Raw genomic sequence first — 18,595 nt, forward strand, 5'->3', positions numbered from 1 at the left:
GCTTCTTCAGACAATCCTTTTTATTTTTATTTATTTATTTCAGCCTCCCGGTTTGTCCTCTGCCTCGCTTAACTGTCCATAGAGTTTCTTTTCCACTGTCCGGTTTAACTTCGGTCCGGAATGCCGGACCGCTTCTTGCGTTACTAATTCGCCTCCCGCGACTGAGCGCCCCAGGAGGAGGAGTTTAAAATACGAAGGAAGTGAACAGTGTCCGAGAATCGGCCCGCTTTCTGCTTGTTTCGAGGGGTTTTGCTTTTTTCTTTTCTTTTCTCGGTCGTCTTTTCTCAAACTCCCAGACGTTGCAATTGCTGCAACCCGATGCCGTAGCCCGCCTTCCGCCCCCGCAAGTTTTCTGTATTGAATTGTGTCTGATCTTCGTTAGCAAGTTCCTCCCCGCGAAACAAAAAAAAAAAAAAGAACAACTGTTCATGACATTGTATGGGAGTTCTAAAAATCGTATTTCATTCGTAACACTTTCATTTTCCCATTGCTTCTCCTTCCGTCTTATACAGCGAAATCATTTTATATGTGCGCAGTGGCCTTTTTGGTGGTCGCACTACCGACTTGAAGAAGGTCTCTCGGAATGTTTTCTGTCTCATTTTGGCGGAGCCAGCGAAGAACTGAGCTTCCTCAACGTTGCTGTGTGTTTTCTGCTACAAATGATGGATTGGCTAAAGTGTTGGCATTTAAATTCAGATTCTCACCTAGCCTTAGTCTGGGCTCAGGCTCTTGAATCTTGCAATCTCTGAGCCTCAATTTAACGACCACAATTGAGCCCAAAGTTTATGTTGCTAAGTGAAAAATTTGCTATGTGAGTTTTGCCCCATTTTACAACTTTTCTTGCCACATTTGTTAATCACTGCAGTTGTTAAATTAGTAACACGGTTGTTAAGTGAATTTGGTTTAAGTGAATCCCCATTGACTTTGCTTTTCAGAAGGTGCTCACATATGACTCCAGGACATTGCAACCGTCATAAATGTGAATCAGTTGTTAAGCATCTGAATGTAAATCAGATGACCATAAGAATGCTGCAGTGGTCATAAGTTTGAAAAATGGTCATAAGTCACTTTTTTCAGTGCAGTTGTAACTTGGAATGGTCACTAAACAAACTGTTGTAAATCGAGAACTACTTGTATGTGTTAAAAGAATACAATATTGTATAGGGAGTGGGGAGTATGAAGAGATTGGACGATCATTTGTCTGAAATGGTGTTGGATTCCTGCTTGATCAGGGAGTTCGACTAGATCTCCAGAGTCTCTTCCAACTCTTTTATTCTGTTGTGTTCTAATTGAATTATAAATAAAGTCAGGCTACGAAATCAACAGCTATAGCATAAAAGGAACCATATCAGACAAACACACACTTCTATTCAGTGGTAGATTATTCCTGTCTTGAAACTTCAGAGGCACCATATTTATTTACTGAATTTATAGTGCATTCCCAGATTCCTCTAATATATCTTGACTAGTTTGTTAATTCTTTCTATCTTCCTCCATGATCTGCCTTGATCCAATAATTTCTTATAAGCTTTCAGATAATAAACATATTTATCTCCAGGTCCAGAGATTTAATATTTATAAAGACATTTATACCTCAGACTCTAGTTTTATTCACAAGAGTTCTATCTGAGTAATGTACCACAGGAAAAGCCATTAATTAAGATCTCTTGAAAGTAATTGTTAAAAAAATTCTGAAATATAGAAAAGCCTATCAAGAGCGTGTCTTCAGTTTATGTACAAATGAATTGAAAAGAAGAAAAATGGATTTCTTAGGTCAGATTTCCACATTTCTGCTAATGGTGACAAATACTTTATTCTTGGGCAAAAAAAATCTTCACAAGCTAGAGTTGAAAAATGGGTAAGGATATTCCTTACCTGCTGAGAACATTTGTGAATGAAAAAGATAATTTATGTTCATTTCATTCTTGTAGGTTCATGTTTAAAGTGAAAAGCTGAAACTGGCTGGCCAGTAGAAGGCAGCCATAACAGAATCTTGGTCTCTCTTTCCAGCTTCAGAATTGGAACAAAAAATGATATTTTAATTGGCATCACATGGGCATTCAGGCCTAGTTCACAGAGCATGGCAAACTATAATATTCATTTGATTTGGGCTCAGTGTGTTGTTGAAATTCTACCAGTTGTGGCTTATTCAGTAAACAATGGTTTAGTACAATATAAGTGCAGTTGTAATGTTAATTCAATGGTAATGACTATGATTCTATGTACATATATCTGAAATTCCCTGAATATAATCTGACTTATTTTTGAGTAAATACAAATAGCTCTTAACTTACAACAGTTCATTTAGTCACAGTGGCATTGAAAAAGTGACTTAGGATCGCTTTTCACACTTATGGTCATTGCAGCATCTCCGTAGTCATATGATCATAATTCAGACGCTTGGCAACTGACTCATATTTATGACGGTTGCACTGTCCCAGAGACATGTGGTCCCCTTTTGTGACCTGATGAGCAAAGTCAATGGGGAAACCAAATTCACTTAACAACCATGTTACTAATTTAACAACTGCAGCAATTCATTCACTTAACAAATGTAAGAAGTTGTAAAATAGGTCAAAACTCACTTAGCAATTTTCTGTCTTAGTAACATAAATTTTGGGTTCAATTGTGGTCATAAGTTGAGGATTGCCTGTATATAATTTACTGACAGAGTTTACTGGATAAGCATTTACTTTGTGCTATAGAGATGAAGAAAAATCTTAGTTCTTAGCTATTATCCAAAGCAAACTGATGTCTGCAGCCTGAATGACAACAAGAAAAATTGGCTGTTAATGGTTACAAAGTTGATTATAGCCTCCAGCAGTTGGTGATCTTGACTAACAATTGCTTTCATTACTTGGACACCTCGTTTCTCTTACCATATTTCCAAGACCAGCTACTCTTATCCCATCCCACCTTACCTTCTCATAGGTGAAGGAAACAAAGGCAGGTGTATAGGATAGGAAAGGAAGAAAAAACATAAAACGATCAGCCCAGATAGCTGGAAAACAACATTAGAGTTGTGTAAAAGGAGGAGTGTGTATTTAGTTAACAGAAACTAGAGCCAAATAAGCCTGAATCTTTTTATTGTAAAACAAAGTGCACCTCATCTTTTATAGGTGACAAAATATCTTCCTCTTATATAGAGGATTCTTAAATTCAACTTCTTGCAACTACATAAATGCAGGGATGCAGACAGTAATGACTATTTCATGTTAATGTCCATATGTTATCACTGCTTTGTGAATAGCATTGGTTGCTAGCTGACTTCCAGGAAGAATTCAAGATGCTGGTTGTTACCTATAAAGCCCTTCCTGGAGAGATCTGATTATTTGAGGGAGTATCTGTCTCTAATAGTTTCCACTCATCCAGTAAAATCAAGCAAAGTGGATATGATCTGGGTTCCTTATATTAAATATTGTCATTAATGAACAACATCCATTGTCCAAGGGGTCATATATTCTCTGATACGGTATCTGGCCTGTGAAAAGCATACTTTTCCTCCCAAAATAACTATAGTTCTCTCCCTTCATATAATTCATAAACCTCTAAGAACTCATGGAATATTTCCTTCCAGCAATTTGGCAAGACCATCGCCCTTTTTAGCCTTTGGGAAGATAGACTAAAGTAGAAGAAATAGAAGGAAGGTAATTGGGGCTTGAGACAAGGCATCCTAACAGGATGATTAAGGCTTGGGGTTTTTGTTTGTTTGTTCATTTGTTTAATAGTTACTGGTATTAAGGTTTTCCTGAGCCACCCAGAGTTGTTTAAGATGGGCAGCTAAACAAAGCTTTAAATAAACAATGAATGGCTGGCTTTGTTCCTATGTCTGAGGTTAGGATGTCTGTGGAGTTTCTGACAATTTCTTGGCTGCTATTAGTATAGTTCTACCTGCCCATTCAGTTTTCTTTTTTATATTTTATATGATTTTATATATGTTAAATAAAACAGGGATTTCCTACTCCCCAATTGGACTTGCAATTCAGTACATATCTGTGAGCTGATGTTAAGAGATTCAAAATATTTTAAACATGTTGGATTAAACCACTTTATGACTAGAAGAGACATCCATTACATTCTCCTCTTCCTTTGTGGTAATTGGGCTTTTCCTCAGTTTAATCAAAGATCCGCCTTTCCTGTTTGCTGTGGCAGACTTATCTCATCCTGTTATATTAATTTTTTTTTTTAACAATAGAAGTTATGGTTTTATGATTCCTCAGAGTTATACTGAAGCAAGACTAGCCTTTATTAAACATTTTGCCTTGTAGTACAGGTTGCCCTTGACTTACAACACTTGATTTAGTGACCATTCAAAGTTACAATGGCATTATAAAAAGTTACCTTTGATCTTTTTCACATTTATGACCGTTGCAGCATTCACATGGTCATATGGTCAAAAATCGGACGCTTGGCATCTAACTCATATTCAAGACAGGTTGCAGGGTCCCACAGTCACATGATCCTCTTTTGCAACCTTGGGACAAGCGAAGTTAGAGGGGAAACCAGATTCACTTAACATCTGTGCTGCTAATTTAATAACTGCAGTGATTCACATGACAACTGTGTCAAGAAAGGTTGTAAAATGGAACAAAATCAGAGTGGATAAAAATCGTTGATTTAAAAAAAATAAATTTAAAAAATTGGATATATTTTAATTTAAATTGGATTTTTTTATTTTTATCAAATTTATTTTAATAAAATGCTTTCGGAGTAAAAATCTTTCTAAAGATAGTTTTCTATTTAAGATACATTAATAATTTAGTTTATTCAGCATGAAGTGGAGCTTAGTTATGTAGCATGAGGCTGTGTATTCTGCAGTATTTGCATTTTTAGTAAACTCATTCAGTGAATCCAAGCTCTGCAAGCTGAGATAACATGCAGTGCATTGATATATTCACACAATTTCACAGTAACCATGAGATAAATCATAAAACAAAGTTCAGGAATATTCCTTTATCCCATTGTTTTGCAAGTCTATGTACACTGTATGATTGTTTGAAGAGAAATGCATCTATACTGCCAGCCTCTAAGTGTGAGGAAGGGCAAGCAGTAAAAATGAAAGTGAAACCTTCTAAGCCACTTATAAATATAATATTAAAGAGCACCTGTTATATCGGATCCATCATGGAAGCGCTTGTTAGTGGGCATCCACTCATCTGCTGCCTGCCATGTCCCTCACCTGGTTGTGTCACTGCCACATCACCAGCTGTCCCATTAAAGTGAATGGGACTGTTGGTGAGTCAACAGTGGGTCAGAGGAGGAGCCGCTGCAGGACAGAGATGACAGTTGCTCTTTAAAAAATATGATTTAAATTGACTTGATTTAAATCAAATCCATCCTGCACAAAATTCAGTTAACAACTCTCACCTAGCCACAGAAATCTTGGGCTCAATTATCCTGCATGTTTAAGTTGAGGACTACCTGTATTATCCTGCGCGATTATTTAGAAACTTTTCTATAGTGCTTTTTATAACTGTATCTGTTGCAGAGTTTACAGCAAAAAAAAGGTTCCTTTTAACCCACAGGATATCCTCAGTACCTTTTCTGATTTCCATCAGGCATTGTTCATATAATATAGTTCTCAGCCAAAGGAATAATTTGTTTATTAAATAATAACAGAGAAATTCAGGATCAGAATTTTGAACCTTTTTGCAACTGCCTAATTTGGCTAAAAGGAGAATACTATATGAAATGGATTCTTTGAAATAGAAATTAGGAATAATTAAGGGTGATATCCATATCTGTAGGAAATATGGCAAAATCAGAATGAAAAGAGAATGATCTCTTGAATCCTATACCGAAAGCCATTTTTTTTTTTTACTAATTCTCAGATGATAGTGAGTGAAATGGGTATTCTTGAAGAAGTAAACAAGTCAGAGGTTATCACATGCCACATGATGTAACATCCTGAAAACAAGTAATCTAGTGCAGGCCTTTTTGAACATGATTGGATCTTCCAATTGATTCTGAAACATAATCTATTCTTCAGAAAGCAATTATGACTTTTTAGTTAGTCATGAATCAAACGTTGTACTGGTAATAGAAATACATGAGAAAGATTTACAGTAAATAAAGACCGTAATTTGTTTTATTTTCTGAAGAAGATCAATAGATGTGAGATATTGCAACGGTGCATCTTCATCTTAATTTTAGGAAAAAACTATGTCTATTAACAGAAGTATGTCCTAACAAATCCATAATTTTATGTAGTATTAATTCCCTACTTTTGCCACATAAGAGGTGAACTGAGAATTATGATTATTTATTAATTAATTTTTATCTAGCCTTTATTATTTTTATACATAACTCTAGGTGGTGAACCTAATAGGTGTTCCTTTTCCCCCCTATTGTCACCATAGCAATATATAATGATATATGTATGTCAGAAGAAATACAACATTTGATTAAATGTGCCAAGATTAAGTTATGAAGTATGAAGAAGAGAGAGGGTCAGAAACAAATGGAATCTGAATAAAATTACAAAACAAAGATTTGCGAAATAAATATTTTATATATTGAATTGCAAACTAAGATGTGAAGAAAGGATAGATTGAGAGGAATGAGAAAATTGGGCTGGCTTGGAATAGATTACATCCTGAAGCACAGAGTCCCCAGCAACATAACATTTGATGAAATAAATTTTCCCAGTTATTTAATTTGGATTCCATCAACATGTGATTTGTGATTAATGGATTCTAATGTGATCAGTGACTAGTGGGCTAGTAGAAAGATTAGCCTTTGGGGCTTATAAAGCTTAGGCAAGTTCATAAAAATGTAATCAAGTAAATGGTCTCATACCATTCACAATTCTGAAACTTAATGTTAAGCTCCTTGACAAAACCTCAGTTTGACTTCCACTTGCTTAGAAACACTCAGACACTCGTCCCAAATAGAGAACTACTTTTTTGTTGAATACTAAGGCAATAAAGACATACAAAGTTAATTGCTTCTGTCTTTGTTGGGGTTGCAAATTTCCTCTTTTACTCAGGTTACTGCAAAACCGTTGTCTTTTCTCCCCATATGTTTCAGCAAAATTTATTGTCTATGTACCTGACAGCTCTGCCCTGTGAATTCCTGGCTTTTGCAGAACTCTTCATTGGCATATTTAAATGTAAATCTAAAAATGAAAAAGTATCCAATGTCAGAGCAAAAGAATATATGTAAAAGCCATTTAGTGGCACAAGTTGAATCAATATCACACTAGCTGACATTTCTGTATAAAAGGCAATTTTGTATTGAAAGCATACCCAGTATTATACTTCCATAGCGGTGTTTGCAACTTGGACAAGATTTTGTTATTGAGATTTTAATTTTGTTTGTAGAAATTAAAAGGCTGTTTTCCCCATTTATAAGGTTCAACAGTCATTCCCAGTCCTTGACATAGCAGCAGAGCAATATATGTTTTTGGTGTAGAATGTTGTATGCTACAAGCTATATGCTATAAGTCGGATGAGTCATTAATTGCTCACATTTTTCCCTTTCAAGTTACATTTAAATAGCAGCAGGAGTTGGAGAAGGCTGTGTTTCAAAGCGTGGGTGCAGAGGAAGCACTAAACTCTGTTGAAAACTGACCTGTAGCATTTGCTGCAAGGCAGTGCATGCTGCATTTTAAAGTTCAGATATCTAATCATCTCTGGTGATTCATCCTGTCTGGCTCAGTGGCTTGCCAAGTTCCATGAGGATCTTTATACAGCATATTTGCGACTGTGGAGTCATAGGATACATTTAGCTGAGGATCAACTTCTTTGGGCACCTCTTAAGTTGGGCTGGCTTCTCTGCAGTGGTTTCTTGAATAGTCTCAGCTCTCCATGGCACATAATGTATTTTTCTCATTAATATAATCAAAGAGTCCTGGCAACAGCATCAGCATTTTTTAAACAATTCTTTTTAAGCATATTTTTTCACCTACTTCAAAACTGAATTCAAAAGAATTTTTTTCACTGGTCTTAAAAATACTTTCTGAAGTGTTTAGCTTTTAGGTTAACTAGATTACCAATTCACTGTATAGGGCAGAGTTTGCTTTAAAAGGTTTCTGAAGATTTTGTTTTAAATCTGCTTTGCTAGTATGGTTGTCTACATAAACATAGGCACAGTAGACAGAATCTAAGACTATTGATTTTGCAATCCTGTAGAACACTTAAGGCTGATACAAAATAGTTTGGAATCAAAGTACATATGCGTAGAATTAAGGAATAGAACACTGTATGGGGGAGGGGCCAAGAAGTTCCAGAAGTGACAACGGAAAAGGCTTTTTTCTACCAGCTGGAGTACTCCCAACTGGAATACCAATGGAGCGTGCAACATGCTTTCTCTGCCTTTACACCTTGAATTGTACCCAGAAATAAACTGGCAGCCAATGCAACTCACAGAGCAGTGATGTTACATGGCCATTCTTGGGATCCCAAGTACTACCCATGCCACTACATTCTGCACTTTGTAAAGACTCTTCAAGGGTCACTCCATGTAGAGCGCATTGCAATAGTCCAACCATGAAATGACTGGGCTTGAATGCGTGAGCCCAAGGAGTCCTAATGCAGGAGTGGCCACAACTGATGCACAACATGAAGTTGTGCAAAGGCTCTCTTGCCATGACTGCCACCTGCTCTTTGAGCAGGAGTCAGGAGTCAAGTTGGATCCATCTGGGGTAGTGCCATTCCATCCAGCATTAAATATGTCGAAGTCCTGGATTTTGGGGCTCCATGCATTCAGAATCACTTGGTCTTGCCAAGGGTTAAACTGAAGCCTATCATGCCCCATTCAGGCCACCACAGTCTTCAGGCACTGCAAGAAGGTAGTAACTACATGACCTGTCTCACCAGGGCCAAGTGCAGATACCTCAACCCATGATGTTGGGTGATCTCAATAAATATTAATAAAGGATGAACATATTTCATTGTACTTGTCCATACATTTTCCATGTCTATAAGCATTTTTTGTAAGTCACAGGTATAGTGGAGTCTCCAGCTAGTGAGAGGTGTTAAGAGTGAGGCCAAGCTTAGAGTCTTTGCATTGCAGGAAGCAGCATTAGGCCTTACTTTCCCCAGAATCCTTGAAGCTTTATTTGATTTTTCCGTAAGGAAAAAACATTGGTAACATTGAATAAATGGGTTCATAAATTTATATTTATAGTATTGAAGGATTTATCTGTTACCATTGCTATAAGAATGGCCTAAAGAATACACCGGCATTGTCCAGTTATCAGTTTCGATGTACACAAGTGTGTACGGTTCAAAACAATATTTGAAAATATGGAATATTATCCCAATCAAATTAAGATACCTAATTATTTCTTCCCAAAACATAACAACTTGGGGACATTGCAAAAATGTACTATTTAATCATACTAGATTGACTCACGTTTTAAACATTAGCAACTGTAAGTAGACTTCTTAAAACTTAAACATGAAAAGAGGCTTAGAAAGGTAAATCGTGCTTGTATTTTCATATGAAGGATTTAGGCATGTAAAATTGTAACCAATTTGCTGTTATTTTTGATGTTGCTGAAAGACATTTTATTCCTTAATTCTAAGTATGTATATCCTGGTTCCTAATTATTTTGGATCAATACTTAAGAACTGAAAGGTACTATACCTGCCATTTATTATTTTTAACATGATAATGGGATGATCTGCTAGGGCAGGGATCCCCAAACTTGGTTGACTTTAATTAAGCCAGCTATGCTGGCTGGAGAATTCTGGGAGTTGAAGTCCACAAGTCTTAAAGTTGCCAAGTTTGGAGACCTCTGTGCTAGGGGATTATTTGATGTTTAAAAAAGCACTAATAATCTGATTGTGTTATATCTTTATCACTTCAAAAAAATAGTACAAAAATAAAATGAACAAAAATGCATATTGCAGAAGTTGTGTTTTTAAAGCTAATCTTAAGGTAATTTAAGAATTAAATACATAATACTTTAAAGAAGGATTCATATAGTATGATGCAACATAGTGTATGTGACACTGCCATGAACTATATTTGGACTGATCTAAACACTTTTATGGTAGATCTTTAAGCTATATTAGAAACAGAATGGACCCAGCCTGCTTATTCCTGATACAGGCAGATATTCTGTCTTCAGTTTGAGCTAATTAGAAAGGCACGATGGAGAGTGCCATCCATTATAAGCGCAGCATATCTGTGATTGGAATTATAGTAATGCCAAGCAAACATGGAGCATATATTTCTCTCAGGGAACAAAGATGATGCTTATAGAGGACTTCAAAATGTTCAAATGATTCATAAAATCAAGAAAATCAGGAAGGCCTGGCATCCCCAGGTACCAGCTTTGGGTCTGTGAAAATCAAGACAGCTCACCGTTAGTGGCTCTTCCATAAACAAATTCAGTTAAAAATCATTTTCTCCTCCCTGTTTTCTTCTGGAAAATGAGCATTGCTTGCCTAATTGAAGCAAATCCCTTGAGATCATGAGCCTAACGGGGAACAATATCGCAAATTGGTTTTGCTTTTGAGATGCAACATCCTCTTGTTCTTTAAGAAGAAAATGTATCTGCAAGGTGTGACTGGAAATTGTGGCTTCTGAAATGTTAAAAAGGCTTTCTAAGCAGCAGCTGAAGCTGGAGGAGAGAGAAGCCACTTAACCTACTGAGAGAGCATTGTTTGTATGGGATCCAGGACATGGGCGTTCTTTACAAGAAAGGGGTTGGCCATTGTTTGTTGTTTGCCATTGCTTTCTTTCTAGGGCTGAACAGAACGCTTGGCCCAAATTCACCCAGAAACTCACTTTAGTCACGACTAAGGCAGGTCTAGAATTCACAGTCTCCCAATTTCTAGTTGGGTGCCTTTAATTACTACACCAGATTGGTTCTTCTCATATGCTTAGATCAATTCAGCAATATTTTCTTCTACAAATGGAGTATGTGCTCATTTTGCCCGCTATTCTCAGACCAGTAATAAACAATTGAGACTGTGGTTATCATATCTTTTAATGATAGGCCCTTCCCTCTGCGTGGGCAGCTGTATTGACAGAAGGAGGACCACATAAAATATGTGAGTGCTTGGAAAAGACTCAAGATTTATATGTAGTGGTGTAACATATACTTAAAAACAAACGCCTTTAGGGACAATAGCCTAAAACAAATAAAAGAGGGGTATTTTGGGAGGGTGGGGAGACTCATGGAGGAAAGCAGAAAGGATCGAAGCATGTATGCTGGGCTTTCAAATCCCTTGAATGAGTTTCACATGCAACCCCACCCTTCCTGGCTAGCCAATATTTCTGGAGATCTTCAAGTACAGGAAACAATTTCTCATCTACCTCGCTTGAGTGGCAGGAAACTTTACCTTGCATGCCTCACCCCAGCAGAGTTTAAAGTCCAAGGTTTCTGGCTTGCAGAAAGTTTTGAGATGCTGTGATCAAAGGAGAAGCAAAGTTCCTTTCTAGGCTTCTAGCTTTGCAAAACAGAAAGAGGAACCTTGCCATACAAAAATATTGGAACTTGGGCACTTAAAGGTAAAGGTTCCCCTTGCACATACGTGCTATTCGTTTCCGGCTCGAGAGGGCAGTGCTCGTTTCCATGTCCGAAGACGTCTCTGATTATATAACTCTGTATCGTGTGCATCTCGAACTGTGGGCTACCAACATATATCATAAAAGAATCAATGCTTGGAGGTTGTTGGGCAATGGATAGAGAGAACGGATTGAAGCTCAACTCTAGCAAGACAAAGTAGATATGGACTTCCAGTTCTGGGAACTTTAGCACAATTGCAAGGCCGCTGTTCTTTAAATATGGTTTAGCTCTTTCCCAAGGTTTGGGATTGGGCTGCCTATGGGCTCTTAGAAGTTCTTATGTCTGCTGCACAAGTAACCATCTTCCTATTGCCCAGTAATTGTTCTTTTTCTGTAGTTTTCAATTTATACATTGTCCATCTTTGAGAAATTGGGCAACTTTAGAATTATGAATGAGAAACACAGGCTTTATAAATACATTTTCGATGATGCAAAAAATAGGTGTATGTAAGGTTATGCTTTTAAAGGAAAAAAATTTGGGGTGGGGTGTTGTAAAAGATGATTTGGAATTTCTAAGTAGCCACTTAGATATTGTGTTTTGTTTTCTGCTACAAGATAATATGTTTTCTTCAAGAAAAAACACCTTTCATTGTCCAGTATCGAAAGAGTAGACATCAATACCCACAAACTCTACCAGAACAAATGCTTAAAAATTGCAATCTAAATTTTTTTTTCCCCCCTGGGCTTTGTCTTTTAGTGACCTACCAAAAATAAGAGATGGCAGTAATGGAAATAGCTTGCCAGGACAATACAAATCCAGCTACTGGATCTCCAAAGGATCTCCTAATGGGCAAAGGGCCCGAAGAAGTAGTGAGTGAAAAGAAAAGCAGTGTTTGCAAAGTAGAGGAACCAGATAAAAAGATGTTCCATGGATCATGGAAGATCCTGAGTGATGTGATTGCTAAAGGAACTGCCAAGGAAGACAGCGGACAAGGGAGCTTGGCTTCCATCTCCATCATTGCCCAAGCAGAATGTAAGTAAGGAAGAAGAGGTGAAGGTGGGGTGGAGGGACGGATGGAGGGAGAGAATGAGAATGAGAATGTATATGGAAGTATAACTTTCTGTTCTGGAAGGATATTGGTAGCCTTCTAATAGATTTTCAGTCTTAATAAGGACATTCAGTTAGATACCATGATGCCATGATGATTAAGGAAGAAGTGCTTCCTGAATATTAACTGCTTTTAATTCACTTTTCTTTTCCATTTCTCCTGGCACTTCCATCTCTCTCTGTTATCCTGTCTTAATTCTGATAGAAACCTCTAACTTTGAAAGTGTAAGTGACATAGAGTAAATACTTAGAGTAAAAATGACAATAAACCCTTGACTTAACAGACTGCTGGGGACAGGAGGATCTGATATATTTGAATATTCATGAAATGTTGAAAGGGAATGTATACATGTGTTAAACCATTATATGCAAACATAAAATGTTGTTATGTAACAATGTCAAATGAAATTCAATGCATGCATAACATGGCATTACATGTTAAAATGCTGAACAGATTTTGCATCACTATACTAAGATCTGATAAACTGAGATTTTAATATAATTTGAGCATGTCTAAAAGATTCATGTGTTCTTCTATGCTCAATTGATCAGTGCTCTTAAATTCAGAAGTAATCTGAATTGATTGATATTTACCATCAATTTGTTTTTGACTCCTAGAAACCAAATAGATTTTCTCCATGACTGTGATATTACATGTATAGATAAGTCCAGATTTCCACTGGATATTTGAAACAAATTGTGCTATTCTTTAGATTCTAGATTGACTATTTTAATGTAATATTTGACTCACCTTCCCTTCTCAATCTTCTGAAATATATTTTCAATCTTCCTTTATGTTTTCTTGATATTTTCACTCTCTCCATAATACTGCTATACTTTGATAAGAAATATGGATATAAATTGAACACAATAACAGTAATTATCTTCACACTTTAGTGAAACTGAATTCTGTAAATGTATGTGATTTTGGTATTTCTTTGCTTCATTATGGCATATTTGAACTTTTTAAAAAAACTTTCTTCAGGTGAGATAAGCCAGGAGTTCAGTCCCACTTATTCAGAGAGGCCTTTTATTGTTCACACAAAACGATATAGGTAAGTTTTCTTTCATAAAATGCAAAACCACAATGCCCTCCCCTGCTCCTTACCCCCAATTCACTTGCATAAAAAGAGGAGGATCCGTTGTACCTTCATATTGGAAAGAGTATTCCACATCCATATCCACTGGGGGCCCGGAGGAGCATCAAAATAGTCAAAGAGCGGGGCTCTTCAACCATATTTTGATGACCGCCATCTTGTCTGCTTTGATTCATGCACCCCAGTCAGCAGAAGCCATTGTATTCCACTTAATTCCACTTTTTATCATAGACTGGTATCCAAACCGTTGTGCTAGAATGACCGAATTTCATACTTCAGAACTTTCTGCATTACATAACAGAACATTTTATTTAAAATGTTATCTTTTAAATTGTTCTTTTGATATTGTCAGGACTTGGCAAGTATATATTTCTGGTAAGACACATTGTATACCATTGCAGATGTAGCATGATTTATGTAAGGTCTCAGTTCCTATGAGATAACTACAGAGTGGTCTTGCAGATTTTCAGCAAAGGTGGAGTGCCAAGGCTGTAAATTTTATAAGCAACAGTCAAGTAAATTATTCTGTGATTATAAAAGCTTAGGATGAATATTTTAAAAGAAGGAAAAGATGAGGAAATAATATTATGTATGAAAGGGAGCCATTGCATGACTCCTTCTTGGGTTTTGAATTTTGAAACAATAAAATATTTTGTTGGTGACAGAATAAAATATTTGAAGGACGGCTCCCCACCCCATATATTCTGTTTCTTGTTATTCAGTCATTTTCTTTTCTGTTATGTCTAAGTTTGCCTCTTGCCCTCACCGTCCCAAAATATCAATCATTCAGGAGTCTAACCAGTAAAGTTCATATAATGAATGTTTCAGCATTGCTACGAGCAAATAAATCCTGTGCCTAGCATGACGTGGCATTGCTTTCATTCTCATAAGGCTAAATACTTTGCCTCACTTTTGACACTCATATTAAAATATTAAAATATTGTTGACAAGGAAACATCTGATAAAATATCTGCCTACAGTGCTTCAATGTATGATTTAAAAATTACACACACACACACACACACACACACACACACACAGAGAGAGAGTATCTCACAGAAGTGAGTACACCCCCTCACATTTTGTAAATATTTAAGTATATCTTTTCATGTGACAACACCGAAGAAATGACACTTGGATAAAATGTAAAGTAGTGACTATACAGCTTGTATAACAGTGTAAATATGCTGTCCCTTCAAACTAACGCAACACACAGCTATGTGCTGGCAACAAAAGTGACTACACCCTAATTGATAATGTCCAAATTTAGCCCAAGTGGCTGTTTTCCCTCCCTGATGTCATGTGACTTGTTAGTGTTACAAGATCTCAGGTGGGAAGGGGGAACAGGTGTGTTAAATTTGGTGTTATCGCTCTCACTCTCTCATACTGGTCACTGGAAGTTCAACATGGCACCTCATGGCAATGAACTCTCTGAGGATCTGAAAAAATGAATTGTTGCTCTACATAAGGATGGCCTAGGCTATAAGAAGATTGCCAAAACCCTGAAACTGAGTTGCAGCACAGTGGCCAAGACCATACAGCGGTTTAACAGGACAGATTCCACCCAGAGCAAGCCTCAACATGGTCGACCAAAGAAGTTGAGTGCCCATGCTCAGTGTCATATCCATTGGTTGGCTTTGGGAAATAGACATATGAGTGCTGCCAGCATTGCTGCAGAGGTTGAAGGGGTGTGGAGGGGGTGGGGTCAGACCATACGCTGCATGCTGCATCAAATTGGTCTGCAGGGCTGTCGTCCCAGAAGGAAGCCTCTTCTAAAGATGTTGCAGAAGAAAGCTTGCAAATGGTTTGCTGCAGACAATCAGACTAAGGACGTGGATTTCTGGAACCATGTCCTGTGGTCTGCTGGGACCAAGATAAACTTATTTGGTTTAGATGATGTCAAGTGTGGGTGGCAGCAACCAGGTGAGGAGTACAAAGACAAGTGTGTCTTGCCTACAGTCAAGCATGGTAATGGGAATATCCTGGTCTGGGGCTGTATGAGTGCTGCCACACTGGGGGAGCTACAGTTCATTGAGGGAATCATGAATGCCAATATATACTGTGACATACAGAAGCAGAGCATGATCCCCTCCCTTCAGAGAGTGGGCTGCAGGGCAGTATTCCAACATGATAACAACCCCAAACAACACCTCCAAAACGACCACTACCTTGCTGATAGACTGGCCAAGCATGTCTCCAGACCTAAACCCTATTGAGCATCTGTCGGGCATCCTGAAACGGAAAGTGGAAGTGTGCAAGGTCTCTAACAATCACCAGCTCCATGATGTCATCATGGAAAAATGGAAGAGCTTTCCAGTGGCAGCCTGTGAAGGTCTGGAGAACTGTATGCCCAAGAGTATTAAGGCAGTGCTGGAAAATAATGGCAGCCACACAAAATATTGACATTTTGGGCCCAATTTGGACATTATCACTTTTAGAATAGAATAGAATAGAATAGAATAGAATAGAATAGAATAGAATAGAATAGAATAGAATAGAATAGAATAGAATAGAATGCTTTATTGGCCAAGTGTGATTGGACACACAAGGAATTTGTCTTGGTGTAAATACTCTCAGTATACATAAAAGAAAAGATACATTTGTTAAGAATCAAGAATCATATCGTACAACACTTAATGATAGTCATAGGGTACAATCAACAATTAAATCATACTAGGAAACAGTCAAGTGGGAGGGGATGGGTGAGAAGGAGTGGTGAGAAGATTAACAGTAATAATAGTATACACTTTGTAAATAGTTGAACAGTGTTGAGGGAATTATTTGTTTAGCAGAGTGATGGCTTAGTACACTTAGGGGTGTACTCACTTTTGTTGCCAGGGGTTTAGACATTAATGGCTGCGTGTTGCTTTATTTTGAGGGAGCAGCACATTTACACTGTTATACAAGCTGTATACTTGCCACTTTACATTGTAGCCAAGTGTCATTTCTTCAGAGTTGTCACATTAAAAGATATACTACTCTGTGTGTGTGTGTGTGTGTGTGCGCGCGTGCACGTACATATACACATATACATACACATTCACACACTTATAGGTATATTTTATTGGAAATTGAAGATGAAGGATATAAGATTAAAAAGGATTTTTCACAAATGTATTCATTCTTTAGTTTGAGAACTTATGATTATTCCAAATGTTCTCAAGATCTTAGTGTGTAGCTTTCAGATCTGCTAAATGGCTAGGATTTTTGTGAGTTAAGCTAAAATATATCTGTAATACTACTTTCTGTCAGCCGGTCTTGCAGCCTTGATCAAATCCCCAATAATGTGGCTCATGCAACCGAAGGAAAAATGGCTCCAGATTCCTGGAAGGCCTTACATCATGGCAAATCCCGGAAGAAGCAGCGAAAGAGAAAGTCCTCCCTTAAATCGCCAAAAAGAGCAGCCTCCCTAATTCAAAAGCCAAGGACTCCGGAGCAGGAGAGCTGTGTACCCATACCTGTGCAGGTAGGGCATATTCTACATTGCCTCAAATCATGCTTGAATATAGCTTTAATGATGGACGCAGTGGAACTTAATCACAGCAGTGCCGATTTTCTTTCTCAGGCATATATGTGATTGTAGTTGAATTAACAATGTACAAATGAGCAACAGCTCAGATATCATTTTTCAGCTTTATGAAATCTGTCCTGTTGCAAAATGTGTTATAAAACAAGGAGATTCTGAACAATTTTGGAGGGGAAATTTTTAAAGTTACAATCCACATTAGATGACATATATGATAAAAATAGAAAAGAGGACAGAGATCACTAATGATAGCTTAGCAGTGTGATCTTAGACCACTTTTTTGTAATTTATCATGTCTGAAACATTTAGGACTTTAACTTCCATAAATCCCAAACAATACTGAAATTGAGATCCAGCACACTAGAGTGGATAAATACATAAATTTTTTTATTTATGATACTTTTATCCCACTCTTCTATTTCAAAAGCACTCAAATCTTTTCCCTAATTCAATAAGTTATTAAATACAGAAATTTGCTTGTCATGAAGCATATTGTGTACCCATTACTACATCTGATAAGCAACTACCTTGCCTCTTAAGTTCTGAAGATAATTCCAAAACTTGTCCAATAAGCAAATATGTTTGGCTATCACATGATGACAGCAACTTAGCAAATTAGGCCCAAATCAGCAATTTTCCACCATCCTTCTTTTCCTCAGATTTAGAAAAGTTTCAAAGATGTCTCTTGGTTACTTTTTGATAGTGATACAGAATTGACGAAACCTAATGCAGGAAGGGTGCCTTACAAAAAACTGTTCTAGTGTTGGTCAAACAGAGCTTATACTTATAAAAGCCAGGTAGAAATTGTGGAACTCTCTGTAATAATAATATTCAAAAATAGAGTGGATTACATATTCATAATTCTAAATACAGGTAGTCCTTGACATGGGACTGGAATTTCCATTGTATATTGTTGCAGTCATAAATTGACTCAGATGTGAGTTTATTATCATTTTTACAGTAGTCATTAAGTGAATCACATGGTCATTAAGTTACTCCAGCTTTCCCCAGTGGGTATTTTTGCTAGAAATCGATAAAAATACTAACAATCATGTCACTGCAGAACACTGCAAGTGGTGGTAAAGTGGTAAAGTGCCAAGAACTGTGATCAGTTGATACAACTGTCATAAGTGAAAATACACGTTATAAGTTACTTTTTTCCAAACTCATTGTAACATCAAACTATTATTAAAGGAATAATTATGAGTCCAGGATTATGTATAGGTTATTGGCTCAAATTTATTTATAGATAAATTTCATGTAAAATCATTCCTCTGAAATGATAGAAATTCATGTCCATGGTTCCCAGTTTTTAGTTACTTTGCTTTTAACTAATTGGAATCTGACAATGAGAAAATAGCTTTCCTAATTATTGGTGGGGTTTAGAGTGCAATCCTATTG

The 18,595-nt window shown here is 37.1% G+C and overlaps 1 protein-coding gene across 3 annotated transcripts in view; it reads left to right on the forward strand.

Moving 5' to 3' along the window:
• MAP3K14 (mitogen-activated protein kinase kinase kinase 14) overlaps window positions 1-18,595 on the forward strand; it is a 43,325-nt gene that overhangs the window by 302 nt on the left and 24,428 nt on the right. For all 3 annotated transcript variants that reach the window (XR_015740288.1, XM_026718272.2, XM_087917470.1), the window contains exons 2-4: window positions 12,221-12,496; window positions 13,557-13,626; window positions 16,921-17,134. Coding sequence is in view for 2 of the 3 variants with exons in the window: in XM_026718272.2 (XP_026574057.1) it covers window positions 12,241-12,496; window positions 13,557-13,626; window positions 16,921-17,134 (540 nt within the window). In the remaining variant the exon portion in view is untranslated. The remainder of the gene's footprint in view (window positions 1-12,220; window positions 12,497-13,556; window positions 13,627-16,920; window positions 17,135-18,595) is intronic.

This window comes from Pseudonaja textilis, chromosome Z (assembly GCF_049901715.1).
Source record: "Pseudonaja textilis isolate UNSWEBS1 chromosome Z, rPseTex1.2, whole genome shotgun sequence".
Lineage (NCBI taxonomy): Eukaryota > Metazoa > Chordata > Lepidosauria > Squamata > Elapidae > Pseudonaja > Pseudonaja textilis.